At 35.0% G+C, this 20,506-nt stretch overlaps 2 protein-coding genes and 1 pseudogene across 2 annotated transcripts; 2 read left to right on the forward strand and 1 right to left on the reverse strand.

The window, feature by feature from the left end:
• The first annotated feature begins 2,554 nt into the window (after positions 1-2,554).
• Positions 2,555-2,660, forward strand: LOC137808884 (small nucleolar RNA R71; annotated as a pseudogene).
• A 10,292-nt stretch (positions 2,661-12,952) lies between these two features.
• On the reverse strand, positions 12,953-13,564 carry LOC137839419 (uncharacterized mitochondrial protein AtMg00820-like). The gene is made up of 2 exons (XM_068648535.1): positions 13,380-13,564; positions 12,953-13,202 (listed from the first exon to the last, which is right to left on the reverse strand). Exons 1-2 carry the CDS (start codon positions 13,562-13,564, stop codon positions 12,953-12,955), a joined length of 435 nt encoding a protein of 144 aa, XP_068504636.1.
• A 5,214-nt stretch (positions 13,565-18,778) lies between these two features.
• LOC137839420 (secreted RxLR effector protein 161-like) lies at positions 18,779-19,241 on the forward strand. The gene is made up of 2 exons (XM_068648536.1): positions 18,779-18,953; positions 19,018-19,241. The coding sequence occupies exons 1-2, from the start codon at positions 18,779-18,781 to the stop codon at positions 19,239-19,241; spliced, it is 399 nt and encodes a 132-aa protein (XP_068504637.1).
• Positions 19,242-20,506: the final 1,265 nt, after the last annotated feature.

Consider the following 20,506-nt stretch of genomic DNA (forward strand, 5'->3'; position numbering starts at 1 on the left):
CATTATTTGTCCTAATCAATCATCCTGTTAAATTTTCATGTATCATAATTTTAACTACATTTGAATAGGGATTCAATCATATTTTCTTTTTTAACCTGTGTCTAATTCATCTCACTGTTTAATATCTAAACACAAATTCTTTTTTCCACAATTCAAAATTAATATTCTAGTTCTTTTTTATTTGAGAAAAATAAACTAGAAAGCAAACAAATTAAAACTGAAAATTTATTCAAGAACGATAATTCAAAACCTAAAACTAACAAACTAACAAAAACAACAAATTTATTCAAAACACAAAATAAACAATTAAAACAAACTAAAAAAAAATAAACAAATAAAAAAAACAAAATAACCGAAAAATAAAATAAAATAAATAAAAACTAAACAGAAAATAAAATTTAAATAATTGAAAAGAAAAGAGAATTAGAGAGATAGAATCATATTTTTGCTCAATCCTCTCTTCTTAAGAAGTCATCCAGCTTTTTGTTAAAAATTTTATCTATAGTCTTGCTTCATTTGCTGGATCTGCCCCCTTGACTAATAGAACCTGTCCTCAGGTCAAAATACATAACCTGCAAAATGATTAGGAGGCATACAAGATTTTTTTTTATTTTTTTATTTTTTTATTTTTTGGAAAAATAAAATAAACAAAGGTAACAACATAAAACTAAAATGTGGACTGGGTTGCCTCCCAGTAAGCGCTCATTTAACGTCATCTAGCTTGACGCCTGTTTATTTCAAGGAGGATATTTATCTTGTTCCACCCGTGCTTTTGTTATCACTTTTATCCGTCTTGAATATGGCTCTTCAACTTCAATTTTTCCGTCTTTCTTCAATTCCTTGATGACCCATAATTTTCTTGTTTTCTTCCTTCCTCTACCCCTACCTGCATTGAGCATGATAGGTTGTCCTGGACGATACTCCTCTCCTTCCACTAGCTTTCCTTGATTGTCTCCTTTTGCCTCTAACTTTTCATGACGTATAACTTTCTCCTTTGACTTTGAACTCTTCATCTTTTCACTATTTCTTGGAATTTCCTCTTGTTTCCCAGTCTCATCTGCAGTACACTTGGTTACATCATTAAAAAGATTAAATTTTACCTCTTCATCATGAGACCTTACAAGAATTTCTCCCTTGTCAACATCAACTATGACTTTAGCAGTTTTCATTAAAGGTCTGCCGAGAATCAAAGGGACATCCTCATCTTCTTTCATGTCCAGGATAACAAAATCCACCGGAAATATGAATTTGTCTATTTGCATAAGGACATCTTCAACCACACCATAGGGATACTTCACTGTTCTGTCAGGCAATTGTAACTGCATCTTGGTGGGTTTAACCTCCAAGTTACCTATCTGTCTTAACATGGATAATGGCATCAAATTTACAGTTGACCCTAAGTCCAATAAAGCATTATACACAAATAAATTACCAATTGACACAGAAATAGTAAAACTCCCTGGATCCCTGAATTCTTTGGCAAAGTTTTTGAGAAACTGCTCCCTGCTTCCTTCTCTCCATATTTATTTTAAAACAACATATCTTCCTTCTAACTTCATCAAAATATGTCTTTTTCTCTGGCCATCCTGCAAAATAATTTTTTGGAAGCAAATTGTCAGAAAATAATCCTTCCTTTTCTTTTTTTATGTTCCTCTGGGATATTTCTTTTGCGATTTCTACAATTTCACAATTTTCTCCCTCTTCCTTATTTTTTTCCTTTTCTTTTTCAACCTTCACCATCTCACCATTTTCTTCTCTAGTTTTCTCATCACCTTCAGTAGTGATGTTATTGCACTGCTCCTTGGGGTTGGTGGTAGTGTTAGCTGAGAATTGGCCAATTTTCCCTTCTACAGTTTGTGTGAGTTGTGACATTTGTTTAGCTAGCTGTCCTATCTGAGTTTCCATGCTCCTAATCGTAGCCATACTATTTTCCTGTGTACTCACAATCTTTGACAAAACATCTTCCACTTTATTCATCCTGTCAGGAATAGATGGAGAATTCGATTGATGCTGCTGTTGGAAAGGCCCTTGCTTGTTGGATGAATTATAGTCTTGCTTCCATCCAAAATTCTGATTTTGATTATTTTTCCAACCTTGAGGATAATTGTTAGAAAAACCGCCTTGCCTTCCTTGATTGCCCATATAATTCACCTCAACTTCGGATGCGTTGTTCTGATAAGAACAGTGACCATTAGGATGATCACCTCCACAAAAATCACACCTGAGAGGTACATTCTGACTTTGGAGTGATTGAACAACATGCAACTTTTGGGGTAATTGGGTCATATGTGCGGTCAGTTGCTCAAGTTGCTGTGTCAGAATTTTGTTTTGAGCTGGCAATGCATCTGCAGTGTTTAACTCCAATACTCCTCTTTTTTGATGATTTTGTCTATCATGTTGAGCTTGATAGTCAGTTGTGGCCAAAGCTTCTATAATCCTCGTTGCTTGATCTGCATCAACAGCCATCATTGTGCCACCAGCCGCGGCATCTAGGAGCATCTTTGTATTTGATCTGAGACCATTAATAAATATGCTCAGTTGAGCAATATCTTCAAACCCATGGTTTGGGCATTTTCTCAGCATCCTCTTGAATCTCTCACATGCCTCACAAAAAGACTCTTCTACCCCTTGTCTGAACATAGATACTTCAGACTTAGCATTGATGTAGCGAGAGATTGGGAAAAATCTTTGCAAAAATTTTTCCTCCACATCCTTCCATTTGGTTAAACTCTGATTAGGATGAGATATAAGCCACTCCTTTGCTTTCCCTGCCAAAGAAAAAGGAAATAAGCGCATGTATATACTCTCAAGATCACCTGATTGGAAACCCATAGTTCCCACCAATTCATAAAAAGTAGCCAAGTGTGTATGAGGATCCTCATGATCCATCGCCGTGAATTGATTGGTACTAATGAGGGTAAGGAATGCAGGCTTCATCTCCAAGGCCCTGTTAGTTGCAGGCACTACAATGCTAGAAAAGTGTCTAGGCCCTTGATGTATGGCGTAATCTCCAAGAGTTCTCCTAGGAGGTGGTGTTTCCTCCCCCGCCATGTTGTTATTCTCCTGAAAAATATCAATGGAAAAAGAAGAAGATGTTGAAGAATACTCTCTATTATCTTCTTGATTCTCTTTTGTCTTTGATTTTCGATTTTTTCTGGCCACCTTCTCAATTTCTGCTTCAAATAGCAAGTGGTCTTCTGGAATTTGACCTCTCAATATCATATAAAAACAACTAATGCAAGGGTTAGAAGGAAAAAATCACAAGTAGTAACCCCAATTTTATATTTTATATTATTATTTAATTTTTTTTATTCAAAAATTCAAAAATAAACAAGAATTTAAATAGCTAACTAAAATAAAATCAATAAACTACAAATTAAAACTTAAAGATAAAATAAAACAAAAACAAAACACTAAAATGACACTAAGAAAATAAAACAAAGATATTCAGAAAAATATAAAAATAAAAATATAACAAAAATAAAAATAAAAATATATAAATAAAATAAAAACTAAAACAGAATAGAAGAAAACAATGAAAACGAGAAATAACTAAAATCAAGAAATAAAACAGAATAAAATAAATACTAGAAATAAAAACAAAATAGAATAAAACAGATAAAACAAAACGTAAACAACTAACTAACTTATTTTAAAGATACTACGTAAACTAACGTAAAATACAAGCTAAAACTAGTAATAGATAAATAATTAAAACAAATAAATAAAAACTACTTAAACCTAAATAAAACTACGTAACTAAACCTAAAAAGAACTAAAATAAAATAAAATCAAAACAAAAATCAAACTAAATCTGAAAATAAATAGAAATAACTAAAATCAAAATAAGAATTAAAATAATAAAAGCAAATCAGCAAACTAAAATAAAATCAAATAAAATAAAAAAAAGAATCTGTAAAAAAAAAATAAAAAATTAAAACAAATCAAAACAATTAAAATATTCACAATATTTAGGAAATTATACTCAACAAATCAAAACCTGTCCCCGGCAACGGCGCCAAAAACTTGATGACTTTTTACGGCAAGTGCACCGCGTTTGTCAGAAGTAATAATTGTCCCTAAGGACGGATATCGATCCCACAAAGAACAGTAAATTATCGAGTACAATATTCGCTAAATATAACAACAGAACAATAAAAAAGAGTGTGAAGTGATTATGTTGGCACTGATCAATAAGAAAACAAACAAAGAATTAGTTGCTTCAATTGGAAAAATTGGAATTAAGTTTCATCTCTCTCACTCCCATGTATTTTGATTAGCATGTTAATATTAAGTTCTTTAATTGAAATTGATGCCCGTATAAAAATCATTTATATCGATTCCTCGCATATAAAATCCTTAAGAATGTTCCTTAACTATCGATCCCTCGCATACTTATAAGAACAACTTAGAACGAAGCTCAGACGTTTAATAGCAATTAACATTTCAAGTCTATTCCTAGCACTCAAATATGTTAAGTATTGTTGTTTAGGTCCGAACCCTAAAAATACCTCCCAGTCAGATTTAAGATTCTCAATTTGTCACGGAAAATTAAAAGTAAAACAACAATACCAATAATCAATCAAGAACTGAATATTAATATATAAAATATCACCTCAATACATAAGAGTTTGAGTAGATTACTCTCAATCCCAAAGGGTAGAATTAGCCACGCATACTTCTATCACCTTCCATTCTCCCAATTGGGTTACAACTCACTCTATGGTGTTTTCCTCTCAATCTGGCACACTAAGGTTGAGCCTCTAGCCCTCTATTTATCCTAGTTTTCTAGGGTTAGGTTGTTTCCTATGTCGCGCTAATGGGCTAAATGATAAAACATAAAAAAGGCGCAATCTTTCTTTGCATCTTTTTCCATTCTAGGACCTTCTATCTTTATCTTTTTAGCTCAAATCATTCATCTTTAATCCAAATCTCCAATCTTCCTTAGAAATCTGCAATTAACACCAAATTTGAGAATAAAATACTCTTATTCAAATAAAGATCATAAAAAATGTAAAAAGGTATAAATTCATAAATTAGGGATTATTTTATATGTAAATTAGCAATAAATCCTCATAAGTGCCTATATTTTAATATTATATATTACTGAAATTAGACACTTATCAGATACCACAAGCCAACTTCTTTAGTTCCTTGCAAATACTTCAAAATCCTTTTGGCAACATTGTAGTGTGATTCTTTAGGAGCAGATTGAAACCTTGCACACATGCACACTGCAAACATTATGTCTGGCCTGTTGGCAGTGAGATACAGCAGTGATCCTATGAGTCCTCTGTATTTGGTTTCATCAACAACAATTCTAGCTTCATCATGATACAAGTGACAGCTTGTTGAGAAGGGTGTGCTGATTGGTTTACACTTGTCCATTTCAAATTTCTTCAGCAGATCCTTGCAATACTTAGCTTGATTTAAGAAAATGCCATCCTTGAGTTGTTTGACCTGCAAGCCTAGAAAATAGTTCAACTCACCCATCATTGACATTTCAAACTCACTCTTTATGACTTTCTCGAAAGCTTCACACAATTCTCCATTGTTTGATCCAAAAATGATGTCATCCACATATACTTGTACTAGAATTGAGTCAACTCCTTTCTTCTTGATGAACAAGGTCTTATCTGATGTGCCTCTGTCATAGCCTTGTGAGGTGAGAAAATCACTTAGCCTCTCATACCATTTCCTAGGAGCTTGCTTGAGTCCATAGAGAGCCTTTTTGAGTTTGAACACATATTCTGGATGTTGATGGTCTTCAAAACCTGGTGGTTGTGAAACAAATACCTCTTCATTTATATAACCATTTAGAAAGGCACTCTTCAAATCCATTTGAAACAGCTTGAACCCTTTGATGCAGGAGAAGGCAAGCAGCAATCTAACAGCTTCTAACCGAGCCACAGGTGCATAGGTCTCATGATAGTCTATCCCTTCTTCTTGATTGTACCCTTTAGCTACTAGCCTAGCCTTGTTTCTGGTGATCACTCCATGCTCATCCATCTTGTTTCTAAATACCCATTTTGTCCCAATTATATTCATCTCAGGTATTCTAGGAACAAGAGTCCAGACCTTATTAAGAGCAAATTGATTCAGTTCCTCTTGCATGGCTAAAATCCAGTTGCTGTCCTTGAGAGCTTCGTTCAGATTCTTGGGTTCAACTTGAGATACAAAGGCCATTGCTTCACAGAAATTGTTCAAGGATTTTCTAGTTGACACTCCTTTCTCAATGTTCCCAATGACATTATCAAGGGTTAAGTCTCTTGGGGTTTTCCACTATTTTGGCAAACCTGCAGCTGCAGTAGATTCTTGTATAGCATGTGTATCAGCAGTATCAAAATGAATCGATTCATTTTGATTTAAAACAGATTTAAATTCATTACTGTCAAGGTCATCAGCAGCAGGTTTAGATATGCTATGATCAGTTTCATCAAAAACAACATGCATTGATTCTTCTACTATAAGCAACCTTTTATTGAAGAAGACTCTATATGCATGACCATTTAAAGCATAACCAATGTGCACACCTTCATCAGATTTAGCATCAAACTTACCAAGATTTTCTTTGCCATTATTCAATACAAAGCATTTACACCCAAATACCCTAAGGTGGCTCACACTAGGTTTTCTGCCCTTATATAATTCATATGGGGTTTTCTTAAGAATTGGTCTTATTAAGGTCCTATTTAACACATAAGCTGCAGTATAAACTGCATCAACCCAAAAATACTTAGGAAGCTTAGATTCATTTAACATAGTTCTAGCTAGTTCCTCTAATGATCTGTTTTTCCTTTCAACTACACCATTTTGTTAGGGTGTCCTAGGGGCTGAAAAGGTATGTGCTATCCCATGCTTCTCACAGAACCTCTCAAATCTAGCATTCTGAAACTCTCCCCCATGATCACTTCGAATTGATTTTATGCAGCAACCATTTTCATTTTGCAGAATGTTTGCTAATTTCTTAAAGGCAGTGTAAGCATCATGTTTATGTGCAAGAAATACAGTCCATGTAAATCTAGAGTAGTCATCCACAACAACTAAAGCATACAGATTTCCAGCCAAGCTAGCAACTCTAGATGGACCAAATAAGTCCATATGTAACACATCCAATGGATTTTTTGTAGAGACAATATCCTTTAACTTGAAAGAGGATTTAATTTGTTTACCTTTCACACAAGCATCACAAAGCCTGTTGTCCTGAAATTTAATGTTAGGTAAACCAGAAACTAAATCTTTAGATTTCAATTTATTCAAGTGATTTGTGTGTATGTGAGCTAACCTCCTGTGCCACAACCAAGACTCATCACTTCTGGACAGCAAACACTCATTTGAAGAGTTAGTTTCCATGATATTCAGCAGATATATGTTATTCACTCTCTTACCAGTAAACAGTACCTTACTAGATGAATTACTTGAGATTGTGCAGCCTTTTGACTTAAAGTTCACCTTGTATCCTTTGTCACAAAGCTGACTTATGCTGAGAAGACTATGCTTGAGTCCTTCTACATACAGCACATTCTCAATGGTTGTTGAGTTCCCTGTTCCAACAATGCTTCTGCCCAAAATCCTCCCTCGGTTATTATCACCATAGGTTACATGTCCTTCTGGTTTGAGCTTCAAGCTAGTAAATTTTGTAAGATCTCCAGTCATATGCTTGGAGCAACCACTATCCAAGTACCATTGATTCTTCTTATTGTTCATTGAATCAGAGATTGACTCCTCATCCTTCATCATGAAGCACAAATTGTTTTCCTCATCTTCTGTTGAAGAGCTGCTGGTTGAAGATACTTCATTTTCCTCCCATGAAATGTAAACCCTTCTTCCCTTGCTCCTTTCAACTCTCTTGCTGGAAGATTTGTCCTTTGCTTGATTATCTGGACAATCTGTTTTGATGTGCCCTGTTTTGCCACAGCCAAAGCAAGTATATTTAGAGGAATTTGAATAATTGGGTTTAGGATACCTTCTTTTTTGCTGGTTCCTATCTCTGCTTTTCTTCCTCAGGAATTTGCTGAATCTTTTTGTAAGAAGACTGATTGTGTCATCATCTTCAACATCTTCTTTTTCCTCCTTGATCTCACTCTGTTCAGTTGCTTTTAGTGCAAGACCTTTGGGTTTTCTCTCTGTTGTTTCCTGCTCTTTGAGTCTCTTGAGCTCCAACTCATGCTCCATTAGCTTTCCAAAAAGTGCAGCAGTTCCCAGCTTTGACAGATCACGACTTTCAGATATGGCAGTCACCTTTGGTTGCCAGCTTCTGTCGAGGCACTTCAATATCTTTATGTTGAGTTCCTCTCTGTCAAATTCCTTTCCCAAACCAGTGAGGTGGTTCACAATATGGGTGAACCTTTTCTGCACATCAGCAATGCTCTCCTAGGGTTGCATTCTAAACAGTTCATATTCTTGGATGAGAGAATGTTTTCTTGACCTCTTCACATCTTCAGTACCCTCATGAGTGACTTCTAAGACTTCCCACATCTCCTTAGCTGACTTACATTGGGATATCCTGAAGAACTCATCCATTGTCAATGCAGAGGTTATTATGATGTTCTTGGCCACAAGATCATGTTGAGCCTTCCTCCTTTTGGTCTCATTCCATTCAGATCTTGGCTTTACCACTTCTTCATCCTTGACAACCTGCATTGGCACATAAGGTCCATGGACCACAGCTTCCCAAATTAATGCATCAATAGATTCCATGAAAATTCTCATTCTAACTTTCCAAAATGCATAATTCATTCCATTGAACATAGGTGGTTTATTAACAACAGATCCTTCAGCAAAAAGCACATTAAACTCATACACTATTACAAACAAACTTGATTACAATACAAGTCCTAGCTCTTAATACCAATTGCTGGGTTTAATAGTGTCAAAGTTCAAGAGGGCGGGTGAATTGACCTTTTAAAAGCTTCTCGCAAAAACAGTATTTAACACAGTTTACGGAAAATAAATCGATTAATATGGAAATGAACAGATTTATTTTAGCACTGTTTGTGTGTTTGAAAAGTGTTTATGCAGCAAGATTAACCATAAGATCTGCAGATATATTTTCCAGATGCTCACACACTGATATTAGAACGAAAAATAGTGAATCACCAAAACAACAACCTTCAATTTCAAGCAAGTGATTAAGGTTCAATTAATGGCTTGATAGTTTATTGAGTGATCTATTACAATCAACCTGTTCTAATGGCTTTTAACAGATTATAAGAGTTCTTATTGAAATCAACCAGTTTTCCAGAAATTAAGAAAATATAAACCATGCCCAGACAGAACAGATTTATTTTTAATTGAACCAATTTATTTCTTTGCTGTTTTATCAATTAAGCAGAAACTTAATTGCAGAGATTGAGAGAGAATGAACACAGAGCAGTTATACTGGTTCACTCAACTGAGCTACATCCAGTCTTCACCTAAACCAAGGTGAAATTCACTAAATCACAATACAAACAAACACAATTCCCAATGTTCTTGAAACCTACAAGAACTTAGGTACTCTTGCTGAAAAAACCTATTTCAGCTCTGACACACTCTTCAAGAAAACCTATCAAGAAGAGTGTTCAACCAAAGTATTACAAGAAATGAAAAGTGAAACAACTACACCTGATTGAGGATACAAAGATCTACCTTAAACCAGTAGGCAAGATTGCTAGTGCAGTAGCAGTACCTCACACCAAGCTTTTGGAACCAAACCAAGAACAAGCACTTTGTGATTTTCGAAATTTTTGAAGAACAAATGCTAATTCTTTGTAAACTCTTAATTCTCTGCTGTAAAACTTGTTTTTACAAATGTATGAACGATGTTTAAACTCAGAAACAAGTTTTCATTTTATAGAAAACCAACTTATAACAGACTTTTGAAAAATAGTTAAAGCTGTTATAAAATTAACAGATTGAAAATAAAATAAACTGATTTATTTTCAAAAGTAGTTAGAGAATTTGTTAAGTGAGGAGACTTAGTCAACCATTCTGGTGTAGAGATAAAATTGAAAAACATTTAAGCTAGATATGGCACCAGAGACAAAATGAATCTATTCATTTACAGATGAACAAATTTATTTTTCAAAAACGAAAACAGAAAAGCTTAACTATTTAAACACAGTCGTTTTGAAAGGTAGAAGACTTAAAATACACATGAAATGTACATAAAAGTCTTCATCAAACACAATCTTGAAAGGGCAGCAACCATCTTCAACATGAAGTATGCTGGCCTTAGAGTAGTAGAGGATTTCAAGAAAGTCCAATAATACAAGAGTTGCTTGAAGAATCAAAATGCTCAAGTGAGGACTTGTTCGGTTGGAGGCTTAAGGCCTGATGAAAGGTTGTTGGCCCTTATTGTAACTTTGATTCTAACTCCAAGGGGGAGCAATCATTCTGTCCTTACAGAAGAAGACCTTGTGTATATCTACTGCATAATGAAGAAGATCAGAATCAATTGGATCCACATCATTAAGGAACACATGCAAAAGGCCATGAGGTAAAGTGATTATCACTATCCATATGCTATTTTGATTTCTAAATTTTTGTTGTATTTTGAAGTGAATCTCGAAGATGAGACATCTGAGTTGGTTAAGTCAACTCAAGAGATGAAAAATGGCTCTCTTAGCAAGATGGGATTCACCAAAATAGGTGGCAAATGGGTGAGCAAAGATGGTGACCATGGTGCCTCATCAAGTGTTGCTGCTGATCTTGATGAAGAAGAGCATACTGCTGACATGGATTTTCACCATGAAGAGCAACCCGAAACAAATCAAGGTGTTGGAACCAGTGCAGGGAATCAGGGAGATGAAATGTCATCCATGTCTTCTTTTGAAAGATACATGGTCAATAGGCTTGATGGATTTGTGGAGAATCATAGAAATCTTCATGATCTGTGTGTAAGCAACTTCTAGAACATTGATAACAGGTTCAACAACATGGATGCACGCTTCATGACATTGGATGAACATATAGAAGTTGTTCTATATCAAATTTTTGATCTACAATATGCCAAAGATGACTAAAGAAGGAAAAACAACCGGTTGATGTCACGGAACAACCGATTGTTTTTATGGATTGTATTAGTATTTTTGCTTTAGCTCTTTAATTCTGTATTATCTGAAACAATTATCTTTTTATCTCTTCTTTTTGTTTATTTGTGAAGACAAATAGGGGGATATTTATGTTGTGTGTTGTTTTCATTATCCTTTATTTATGCAAAACTCTATAATGTGTATGGATGTTTAAGTAAGCCTTATATTTCTGCTGGTTTTAATTCTACTCTGATATATTGCTCTCATATTTTGTTTCTGTTTCTGTTCTAACCCTATATCAGAAGTATTGTGCTTTGCTTAAATTGTGTCTTGCAGGAACTGCTTCAGATTCAATCAAATCCAACACAAGCAATCAAGGATTTCTCTTAATCAAATAAGGGGAGATTGTTGAATCAAGTGTGTTCAAGCTTTGAAGAATCCAAACCCTTTGAAGGTTGATGAAAGGCTGGATGTGCTTGGTGTTGCTGAGTTGTATTTAAATAGGATCTGGGGTAGATTAATTGTATATATCCACTCTTGATTGAATCCAAAGCATAAGCATTCTCAAACCTTTTAATTGAAAAGTGTTTTTCAAACTAAGTGAAAAACAACCTGTTGTTTTGTCGAAACAACCGATTGTTTTATACTTAGGAGTTTTTAGAAAGGTTGAAAACTGTTTTTTATGGTTGACTTGCTGTCAAACCAAAACAACCGATTGATTCATGGAAACAACCGATTGTTTGTTTTGGGACCATAACATAAAACTGTTTTGTGCTATGATTGAGCAATAAATGATTTTCTAACTATTTACGCTCCAGTTTTTAATGCTTTGACCAATCTTTAAATGCAATTAATAGTTTGTTAAGATTATGCAACAAACAACTTTGTTTTAAATATAGAAAAATAGATTTGAGTTTTTCAGTGAATGAGCTTTTGAAAAGTTTAGAATTGCTTAGAGATTGCATTGATCAAAGAGTGTGAGATAGGATTTTCATCTTGTATTGATTTCTGATATTTTCTGTAACAAGTGTAATCTTTTGTACTTTGAAAGAAACTCTGTGTGTATAGCTGAGAAGTGCAGTGTGTTCTTGAGGGGATCAAGATCATCATTCTTAGTGGTGTTGTGCTGGACCAAAGGAAGTGTGTGTCTTGAGGGGATCAAGGTCACTTCTTTGGTTGTGTTGTAAGTAATCTAGGGTTGATTGCTTAGTGGATTCCAGTGGTTTCTGGGAAGACTGGATGTAGCTCTGGGTTTAGAGTGAACCAGTATAAACCTCTGTGTGCATTCTCTCTATCCTTAATCTCTTTCAATTCAGTTTTTATATTTGTGAACTGGTATAAACAACCGATTGTTTCTGCGAAAGAACCGATTGTTTTTCTGGTGTTGTGCTTATTTGCTTTGTGTTTTGGCAAACTGAATTCTGATTCAAGTGTTTCTCGAAGTAATTTCATTCTTGACTTAAAATTTTGCGAAAACCCTCTTTAAACCATTCACCTCCTCTAGTTTAAAGCCATACATTCTAACAAAAGATTCTTTGTCCAATGGGTATGGAGTATAAAAAGATACGTGCATGTCCTAATGATTGTATATTATACCGAAAAGATTTTGAATTGTTGACTAGTTATCTGAGGTGTGGGTTATCATGTTATAAGTTGAAATAAACAGATGATGGTACTATTAAAGACATAGAAAATCATGGACCCCCAATGAAGATTATGTGGTATCTTCCCATCATTCGAATGATGAAGCGTTTGTTTGCAAACCCAAACGATGCTAAGAATCTTAGATGGCATGCAAAATGAGAGGAAATGTGATGACATGTACTACATCCAGCTGATTCTATTCAGTGGAAGAAATTTGATGATGAGTTTCCACAGTTTGGTAAAGAATCAAGAAATCTGGCCACACGAGCAAAGGTTTCACCATAATCAATCACTTATTCTTGATTGTAACCTTTGGCAACTAGTATTGCCTTGTTTATAGTAATCACACCAGCTTCATCCAACTTGTTTCTGAAGACCCATTTAGTTCCAATGATATTCATCTTATCTGACTTTGGAACAGGAAGCCACACATCATTCCTTGTGAATTGAATAAGCTCTTCATGCATTGCAGCCACCCATTTCTCATTATTAAGTGCTTCTTCAATTGTCTTTGGTTCAACTTGAGAGACAAAATTTGTGTGCCTGCAATAGTTTGAGAAAGTGTTGCGTGTAGAAACACACTTCTTTATCTGTCCAATGATGTTTTCCACTAACAAATCCCTTGGAATTCTCCATTCTTTAGGCAACTCATCCTGCTACATAATTTCAACCGGTTGTTTCGATAAATCAATCGGTTATTTTTCTGGACAAGATTCCAACTTCTGCAAAATGATGTTTTGTTCATCCTCTTCTGCGCAATTCTTTGAGGATTTCATTTCTTTGTGATCAACTTCATCAAACACCACATGAACAAATTCTTCTACAATCATAGCTATTGGAGGAGTAGCCAATAAAGATGCTATTGTCAGCTTTTTCATCAAACATTCCCCGATTTTCTTTCCCATTATTCAGAACAAAACAGCTGCATCCAAACACGTTTAGGTGACTAATGTTTGGCTTCCTTCCATTGAAGAGTTCGTAAGGAGTTTTCTTCGAGATTGGCCTTATGAGCACTCTATTCATCACATAACAAGAGGTGCTAACAACATCGGCCCAAAAATATTTGTGTAGGGAGGATTCACTTAGCATGGTTTTTGCAGATTCTTCAAGAGATATGTTCTTTCTTTCCACTACTCCATTCTGTTGAGGAGTTCTTGGTGTAGAGAAGTTGTGCAGGATCCCCATCTTTTCACAGAATTGCTGAATTTCTCATTTTGAAATTTCCCTCATGATCACTCCCTACAGAACCAATGCTACTGCTTTTTGTGTTTTGTAGTCTTCTAGCAAGCTTTTGGAAGGCAGAGAAAACATCACTCTTTGATTCCAAGAAGAGTGTCCATGTGTACCTAGAAAAGTCATTAATAATAACAAAAGCATAATAGTTACCACCAAGACTCATGGTTCTTGAAGGACCAAATAAGTCCATGTGCAGCAACTCAAGGGGTTTTGAAGATGAAACAACATTCTTTAGTTTGAAAGAATGTTTAATTTGTTTCCCCTTTTGACATGCTTTACATATGTGGTCCTTCTCAAACTTGAGTTTGTGTAACCCTATCACAAGATCTTTTGAAATTAATTTGTTCAATTGATTCATGTGAATGTAGGCTATTCTTCTATGCCATAGCCAAGATTCATCATGCTTAGAGAGAAGACAACCAATGGAACAAGAAAAATAGATATCTAAAAGATAGACATTGTTGATTCTTTTACCAATCAACATTACTTCCTTTGAGTTGAGAAAGCAGATTTCACAGGAGTTTGGCTTGAAGATGACTTGATAACACTTGTCACACAGTTGGCTAATGCTAAGCAGGTTGTGTTTTAGACCTTCCACATACAAGACATCATGAATCAATAAGTTTCTTTTGTCTCCTATAGAGCCTCTTCCAAGAATCCTTCCCTTTGTTGTCAACATATGTCACATGCCCTTCTTGTTTGAAAGTGATGTTCACAAACTTAGATTTATCTCCAGTCATGTGTTTGGAACAACCATTGTCCAGGTACCATAGTTGCATGCTTTCCATCAAATTTCCCTACAAAAGACAAATTCAAGTACCAAGATTTGGTCCCCTTACAAAAGTGGGTCTTTTGCATTACATTTATCACTGAGAACTTCAGAACCTTTGGGAATCCATCTCATTACACCTTTAGGAACAAAATATTTCCTAATTTTACAGAATCTAACAGAGTGGTCTCTCTTCATGAAGTAAAAACATGTAACAATCGGTTGTTTCGATTTTTCAATTGGTTGTTTTTCTGGCACTTTTGAAAAAGGCTTTGAGATCCCACTTTTCTTGCTTTGTGGATTAAACCCCAAACCAGATTTTCCAAAAACACATTTTTGGGATGTCAAGACAGTTTCAAAGTTAGATTTATCCTTTGAAAGTTTATCCACAGTCTTAACAAGATAATGGAGTTTATTTTGAAGAGTTTTACAATTTTTACAACCTTTTGAGTCACACAAGCAAGAAGATTTCTTGTAAAATAGTTCAAGATTTTCAAAATCAGTTTTTGAATTTTCCAATTCTTCTTTTAATGTCTTGACTCTATTTTCAAGTCAGTTATTCAACCCTTTCAAATGGTTGTTCAAGAGAGCCAATCGGTTAGCTTCCTCATGAGTTTCTTTAAAAGCTTGAAGCAATTGACTATAGTTTTCAGCATTTAAAGAGGCACAAGAACTTACACTACTTGTATAATCTTCTCCCCTTGCCATAAAACACAGATTGACTTCTTCATCTTTACTTGATGAGGAGCTTGATGAGTCATCATTGTAAGCTCTTTTTTATTTTCCTTTCTTCTCATGCTTCTTGAAGTTTTTTCTCTCTTTGTTGGGACATTCAGTTTTAATATGACCCTGTTCACCTCATCCAAAGCATGTATATTTGTTAGTGTTAAACTCAATAGGTTTCTTGCTATCATAGTTGTTGGATGAGTCACTTTTGTTGATTCTCTTCTTTAGGAACTTTCTGAATTTCTTAAACAGTAAGCTAAACATTTTCTATTTACTCTAATTTGTCCCTTCATGGATGACCTCTAGAGTATCTCACATTTCCTTAGCCGATGCACATTGTGAGATCCTGAAAAATTCATCAGAGTTCAAAGCAGAGGTTATGATATTCTGGGAAATCCAGTCAAACTTGGCCTTTTTATTTTCTGCATCAGTCCATTGGAACCAAGGTTTTTCAATAGAAACACCTTCCTTTTCAAATTTAGGAATAAAAGGGTCATTTTCAATTGCATCCCAAATCCCTTTATCAAGAGATTCAACAAAGATTTTCATTTTAACATTTCAAAACTGATAGTTCAAACCACAAAACAAAGGTGGCCTGTTAATTGAGGCACCCTCCCCAAAAAGTAGTTTTTCAGCCATAGAAAAAAGATTTAGGATCGAAAACTTGAGTAACTACAAAAACTTAGCTCTAGATGTCAATTGTTAGAATATATGGCCTTTAAACAAGAGGGGGTAAATTGTTTGAAAGAGATTTTCGAAAACTTTTGAAGGTTTAATGAAACTCAGTGAAGAAATCCATAAAAGAACCAAGTTAGCCAAGAATACAATCTATTTTAAAATGAAGCACAAAAAAACAACCGGTTGTTTCTTCGATTCAATCGATTGCTTAAACCAGCAGAATTTAAAACAACTTAAAAACAGAATTTAAAACAGATCAGAGTAAGAGAAAAACACACAAGCAAATTGGTTCACTCTTAAGCCAAGAGCTACATCCAGTCCTCATAAACTTCTGGGTTTCTACTAAGCAATCAAAACTAGATTACAACACAAACCACCAAAAGAGTGACCTTGAACCCTTCAAGAAACACACTCCTTTTGGCACAACAAACCACAGAAATCAGAACACCCTTTGATTTTGCACTTACACTCAATTACAAAAATACAGTAATCAAGAAAGAAGATAATAGAATACACTTGGATATTACAAAGCTTAAAGTCAGAAGTACACCCCGATCCTATTCCACACACTAGAAAATCCAAAGCTTGAAGTGAATCTTGAAAACTTGAAGTTCAATTTGCACTATGATTTATCAAAAATGTTTCTTACATTCCAGGAGCATATAACTAACTTTTTATACTCCAAATAATAATTTAAAACATTTAAAAGAGGATCGCATTACGTTAGAAATCATTTAAGAAAGATTCACAAATCAAAACAGAATTCTGTTAGGCCTTTCAAAGACACAACTGGTTGAAAACACGAAACAACCGATTGATTTCATTTGACAACGAAGTCAACCAAGTCAAATAACTTTCAACCTTTTTCAAAACCTCTTAAGAACAAAACAACCGGTTGATTCGACAAAACAACAAGTTTTTTTTCCCTTAGTTGAAAAACATTCCATTTTAAAAAGGTTTTCAAATCAAATCAGTTCTGGATTCAAACAAGGAGTGGATTACAAATGATTCTACCCCAGACCCCACACAAACACACAGCAGCAAATCCAGCCTTCCATCAAACACCTTGGATTTGGATTCTTCAAAGCTCTTGATCACTCTAGATCAACATTCATAGCCATGGCTACTCTTCAACAATGGTCTCTTTATCAACTGATGTCAAAAATGCATTTCTTAATGGGGATTTGTAGGAAGAAATTTATATGGAGCAACCTCCCAGTTTTGTTGCTTAGGGGGAGTCGTCTGGATTGGTATTTCATCTTTACAAATCCTTATATGGCCTCAAGCAGTCTTCTAGGGCTTGGTTTGGAAAATTTAGCAATGTTTTTTAACAGTTTGGTATGACTCGCAGTGAAGCAGATCATTCAGTTTTTTTATCATCACTCGAGTGTTGGGTGTATCTATCTTGTAGTATATGTTGATGACATTGTTCTTACAGGCAGTGATCATCTGGCATCTCACAAGTGTTAGAATATATGGCCTTAAACGAGAGGGGGGTGAATTGTTTAAGAGGGATTTTCACAAACTTTGAAGGTATAATGAAAATCAATGTTGAATTACAGAGAAAAGAATCAAGGAAACAAATACCCAAAACTGTTTTAAGATAATATCAGAAAAACAATCGGTTGTTTTATCGAAACAATCGGTTGTTTTTATCAAGAGTTTATAAAAACAACTTAAAAACAGAATTTAAAGAGTTAAGGGTAAGAGATAAGCACGCAAGCAATTTATACTGGTTCACTCTTACACCAAGAGCTACATCCAGTCCCCAGAAACCACTGGGTATTCCACTATGCAATCAAAACCAGATTACAAACACCACACACCAAAGTAGTGACCTTGAACCCCTCAAGAAATACACTACCTTTGGCAGACCACACCAAGAATGTTGATCTTGAACACCTCAAGAACACACAACATTCCTTGGCAACACAACTACAGAAATACAGTAATCAAGGAAGAAGGGAATAGAATACACCTGGGTATTAAAAATCTTAAAGTTCAGAATTACAATCCAATCCTATTCCACACACTTAAGAATGATCCAAAGCTCTTTCAAATCTTGGAAAAACTGTTTTGATAAAGTCTTTTTGTTACTTCAAGATTAGGAGCGTAAAACCACCTTTATATAGACCCACCAAGTGGTCAAAAGCATTTAATAAAGGAGCCAAGTTAGTTAGGATCATTTAAAACATATTAAAACCGCTTAACAGAATTATGTTAAGGTTTGCAGGAAAACAATTGGTTGTTTTGTTGACACAATCGATTGTTTTGGTTTGACAGCAAAGTCAACCAAGTTTTTCAAAAACTGTTAAGGTAAAACAACCTGTTGTTTTGAAAAGCAACCTATTGAAATTTTGACAGCTTTTTAGAAAAGACATCTTTTCAAAAGGTTAAAGATTCAAATGAACTTGGATCTACTTAAGGAGTGAATTAACAAGTTTCAAACAACTAGACAACACACACACACCCAGCAGCAAGGTCTTCAAGCTTTCCTCTTGAATTTGGAGACATCAAAGCATCTTGTTCAACAACATGGAAAAGAACACCTTTGTCAAAACTTCCAGACCAAAGATCTTGACAAACTCAGATATTTCTTGGGGATTGAGGTAACACAATCCAATATTGGTATTGTTATCTCTAAAGAAAATATGCATTGGATATTTTGGAGGAAATTGGGTTGACGAATTTGAAATTTGTTGATAGTCCCATGGATCCCAATGTCAAGCTTCTACCCAATCAGGGGGAGCCTCTTTCAGATCCTGAGAAGTACATGAGATCCTTTGCAGTCAGTGTGGTGAGTCAATTTCTTAATTCTCCATGTGAAGATCATTGGAATGCAGTCATTTGTATACTGAAGTACATTAAAGGCTCTCCTGGAAAAGGTTTGTTATATGGTCATAATAACCATACTAAAGTGGTTTTTTATTCAAAATGTTGATTGGGCAGGATCTCTATCTAATAGAAGATCAACTTTCGGTTATTGTGTCTCCATTGGTGATAACTTGATCTCTTGGAAGAGCAAGAAACAAAGTGTTGTGGCGATATCTAGTGCAAAAACAAAATATAGAGCTATGGCCTCAGCTACTTGTGAGCTTGTTTTGTTTAAACAGTTACTTAAAGAATTGCAATTTGGAGAGGTCACTCAAATGACACTTATATGTGATAATTAGGTTGCTCTTCATATTAGCTAAAATCCAGTTTTTCATGAAAGGACCAAACATATTGAGATTGATTGTCATTTCATTCGAGAAAAGATTATATCGGGAGATATCAAGACTGAGTTTGTTAATTCAAATAATCAATTAACATATATTTTTACTAAATCCTTACGAGGGCCTCAGATTGATTATATTTGTAACAAGCTAGGTACATATGATCTATACGCACCAGCTTGAGGGGGAGTGTTAGATATTATTAGATATAATTAGATATTATGAGATATTATAAATATTACTAGATATCTTTATTTATGTAATGGGCTTAGCCCATATGTTTCATTTCCTATAGAAACATAACCCTATGTATTCAATATACACAAGGGATTTACCCTATTCTTTCTTTTCCTTTTAATAATTTTAAAGCATTAATTATATTAAAAACTTATGAGTTTTGTCTCTTGCGGGATTCCTTGGAATCCCAAGGTAATTTTGTTTCGGAAGGTCGTCGCGATATCCTGGTTGGTGCTATTGGACGACCTGAGCACTGTTGTCGTGTTCATGCAGCTGGACAAGGGGTTGGAATTAAACTATATTTTGGAATTTCACAACGACACTCATCCTCCTTCCCCCAAGAGACCAAAGCATAAATGATGACTAAGATACATGAAGAATTAATGGAGGAGATGAGAAAGGAGACTTAACGGATGCGGCTAGAGTTGCGACAAGAGTTTCTATCGCAACAAGTTTGTGTTGAGCCGATTCAACCCCTTGTTAGTCCCGATCCTAAGAGCACAAAGGGGAGTTTTGCATCTCCTACGACATGAGGGGAGGATATCATTGGTCAGACGAGGCAATGTGAGCTACTGGTAGCGGGCGGCATGCTTCCTCAGGTGGTGGTCATTGGTAAACTCTATGAAGAGACCACCACCTTACATAACGTTCCTCTCTCCCCTAATGTGGCAAAGGTAACAGTTGAAAGAGTACGAGTACCTAATGCTCGTGTTCCACTACCTTCAGATGAGGTAACCACTGTGCCCGATACATTTCAGACATTCGTTGCCTGGCTCAGAAACCTCATTCGAATTATGCCAGAACCTCCGGTAATAGTTTCATTTCATTATATTAATTTATATTTATATATTACATCTAATTTAATACAAATGTTCTTCATTTTGTAGAAATCTCATCGGAAACCAAGTCCGAAAAAGAAGCACGAGGTTCTGGTTGACGATCCTTTAGCTTCCTTAGTTGTAACTGCTAGACGGATTGGTCCAGAA

This window comes from Phaseolus vulgaris, chromosome 3, assembly GCF_000499845.2.
Source record: "Phaseolus vulgaris cultivar G19833 chromosome 3, P. vulgaris v2.0, whole genome shotgun sequence".
In the NCBI taxonomy this organism is placed as follows: Eukaryota; Viridiplantae; Streptophyta; class Magnoliopsida; order Fabales; family Fabaceae; genus Phaseolus; species Phaseolus vulgaris.

Bases quoted from the DNA above. Each gene is read 5' to 3' on its own strand.
- LOC137839420 (XM_068648536.1), top strand. From the start codon at position 18,779: ATGGATCCCAATGTCAAGCTTCTACCCAATCAGGGGGAGCCTCTTTCA. The intron at 18,954-19,017 runs GTTTGTTATATG...TTGATTGGGCAG, and splicing joins TAAAGGCTCTCCTGGAAAAG to GATCTCTATCTAATAGAAGA.
- LOC137839419 (XM_068648535.1), bottom strand. From the start codon at position 13,564: ATGGGAAAGAAAATCGGGGAATGTTTGATGAAAAAGCTGACAATAGCA. The intron at 13,203-13,379 runs GTTGGAATCTTG...AAACTATTGCAG, and splicing joins CAAAACATCATTTTGCAGAA to GCACACAAATTTTGTCTCTC.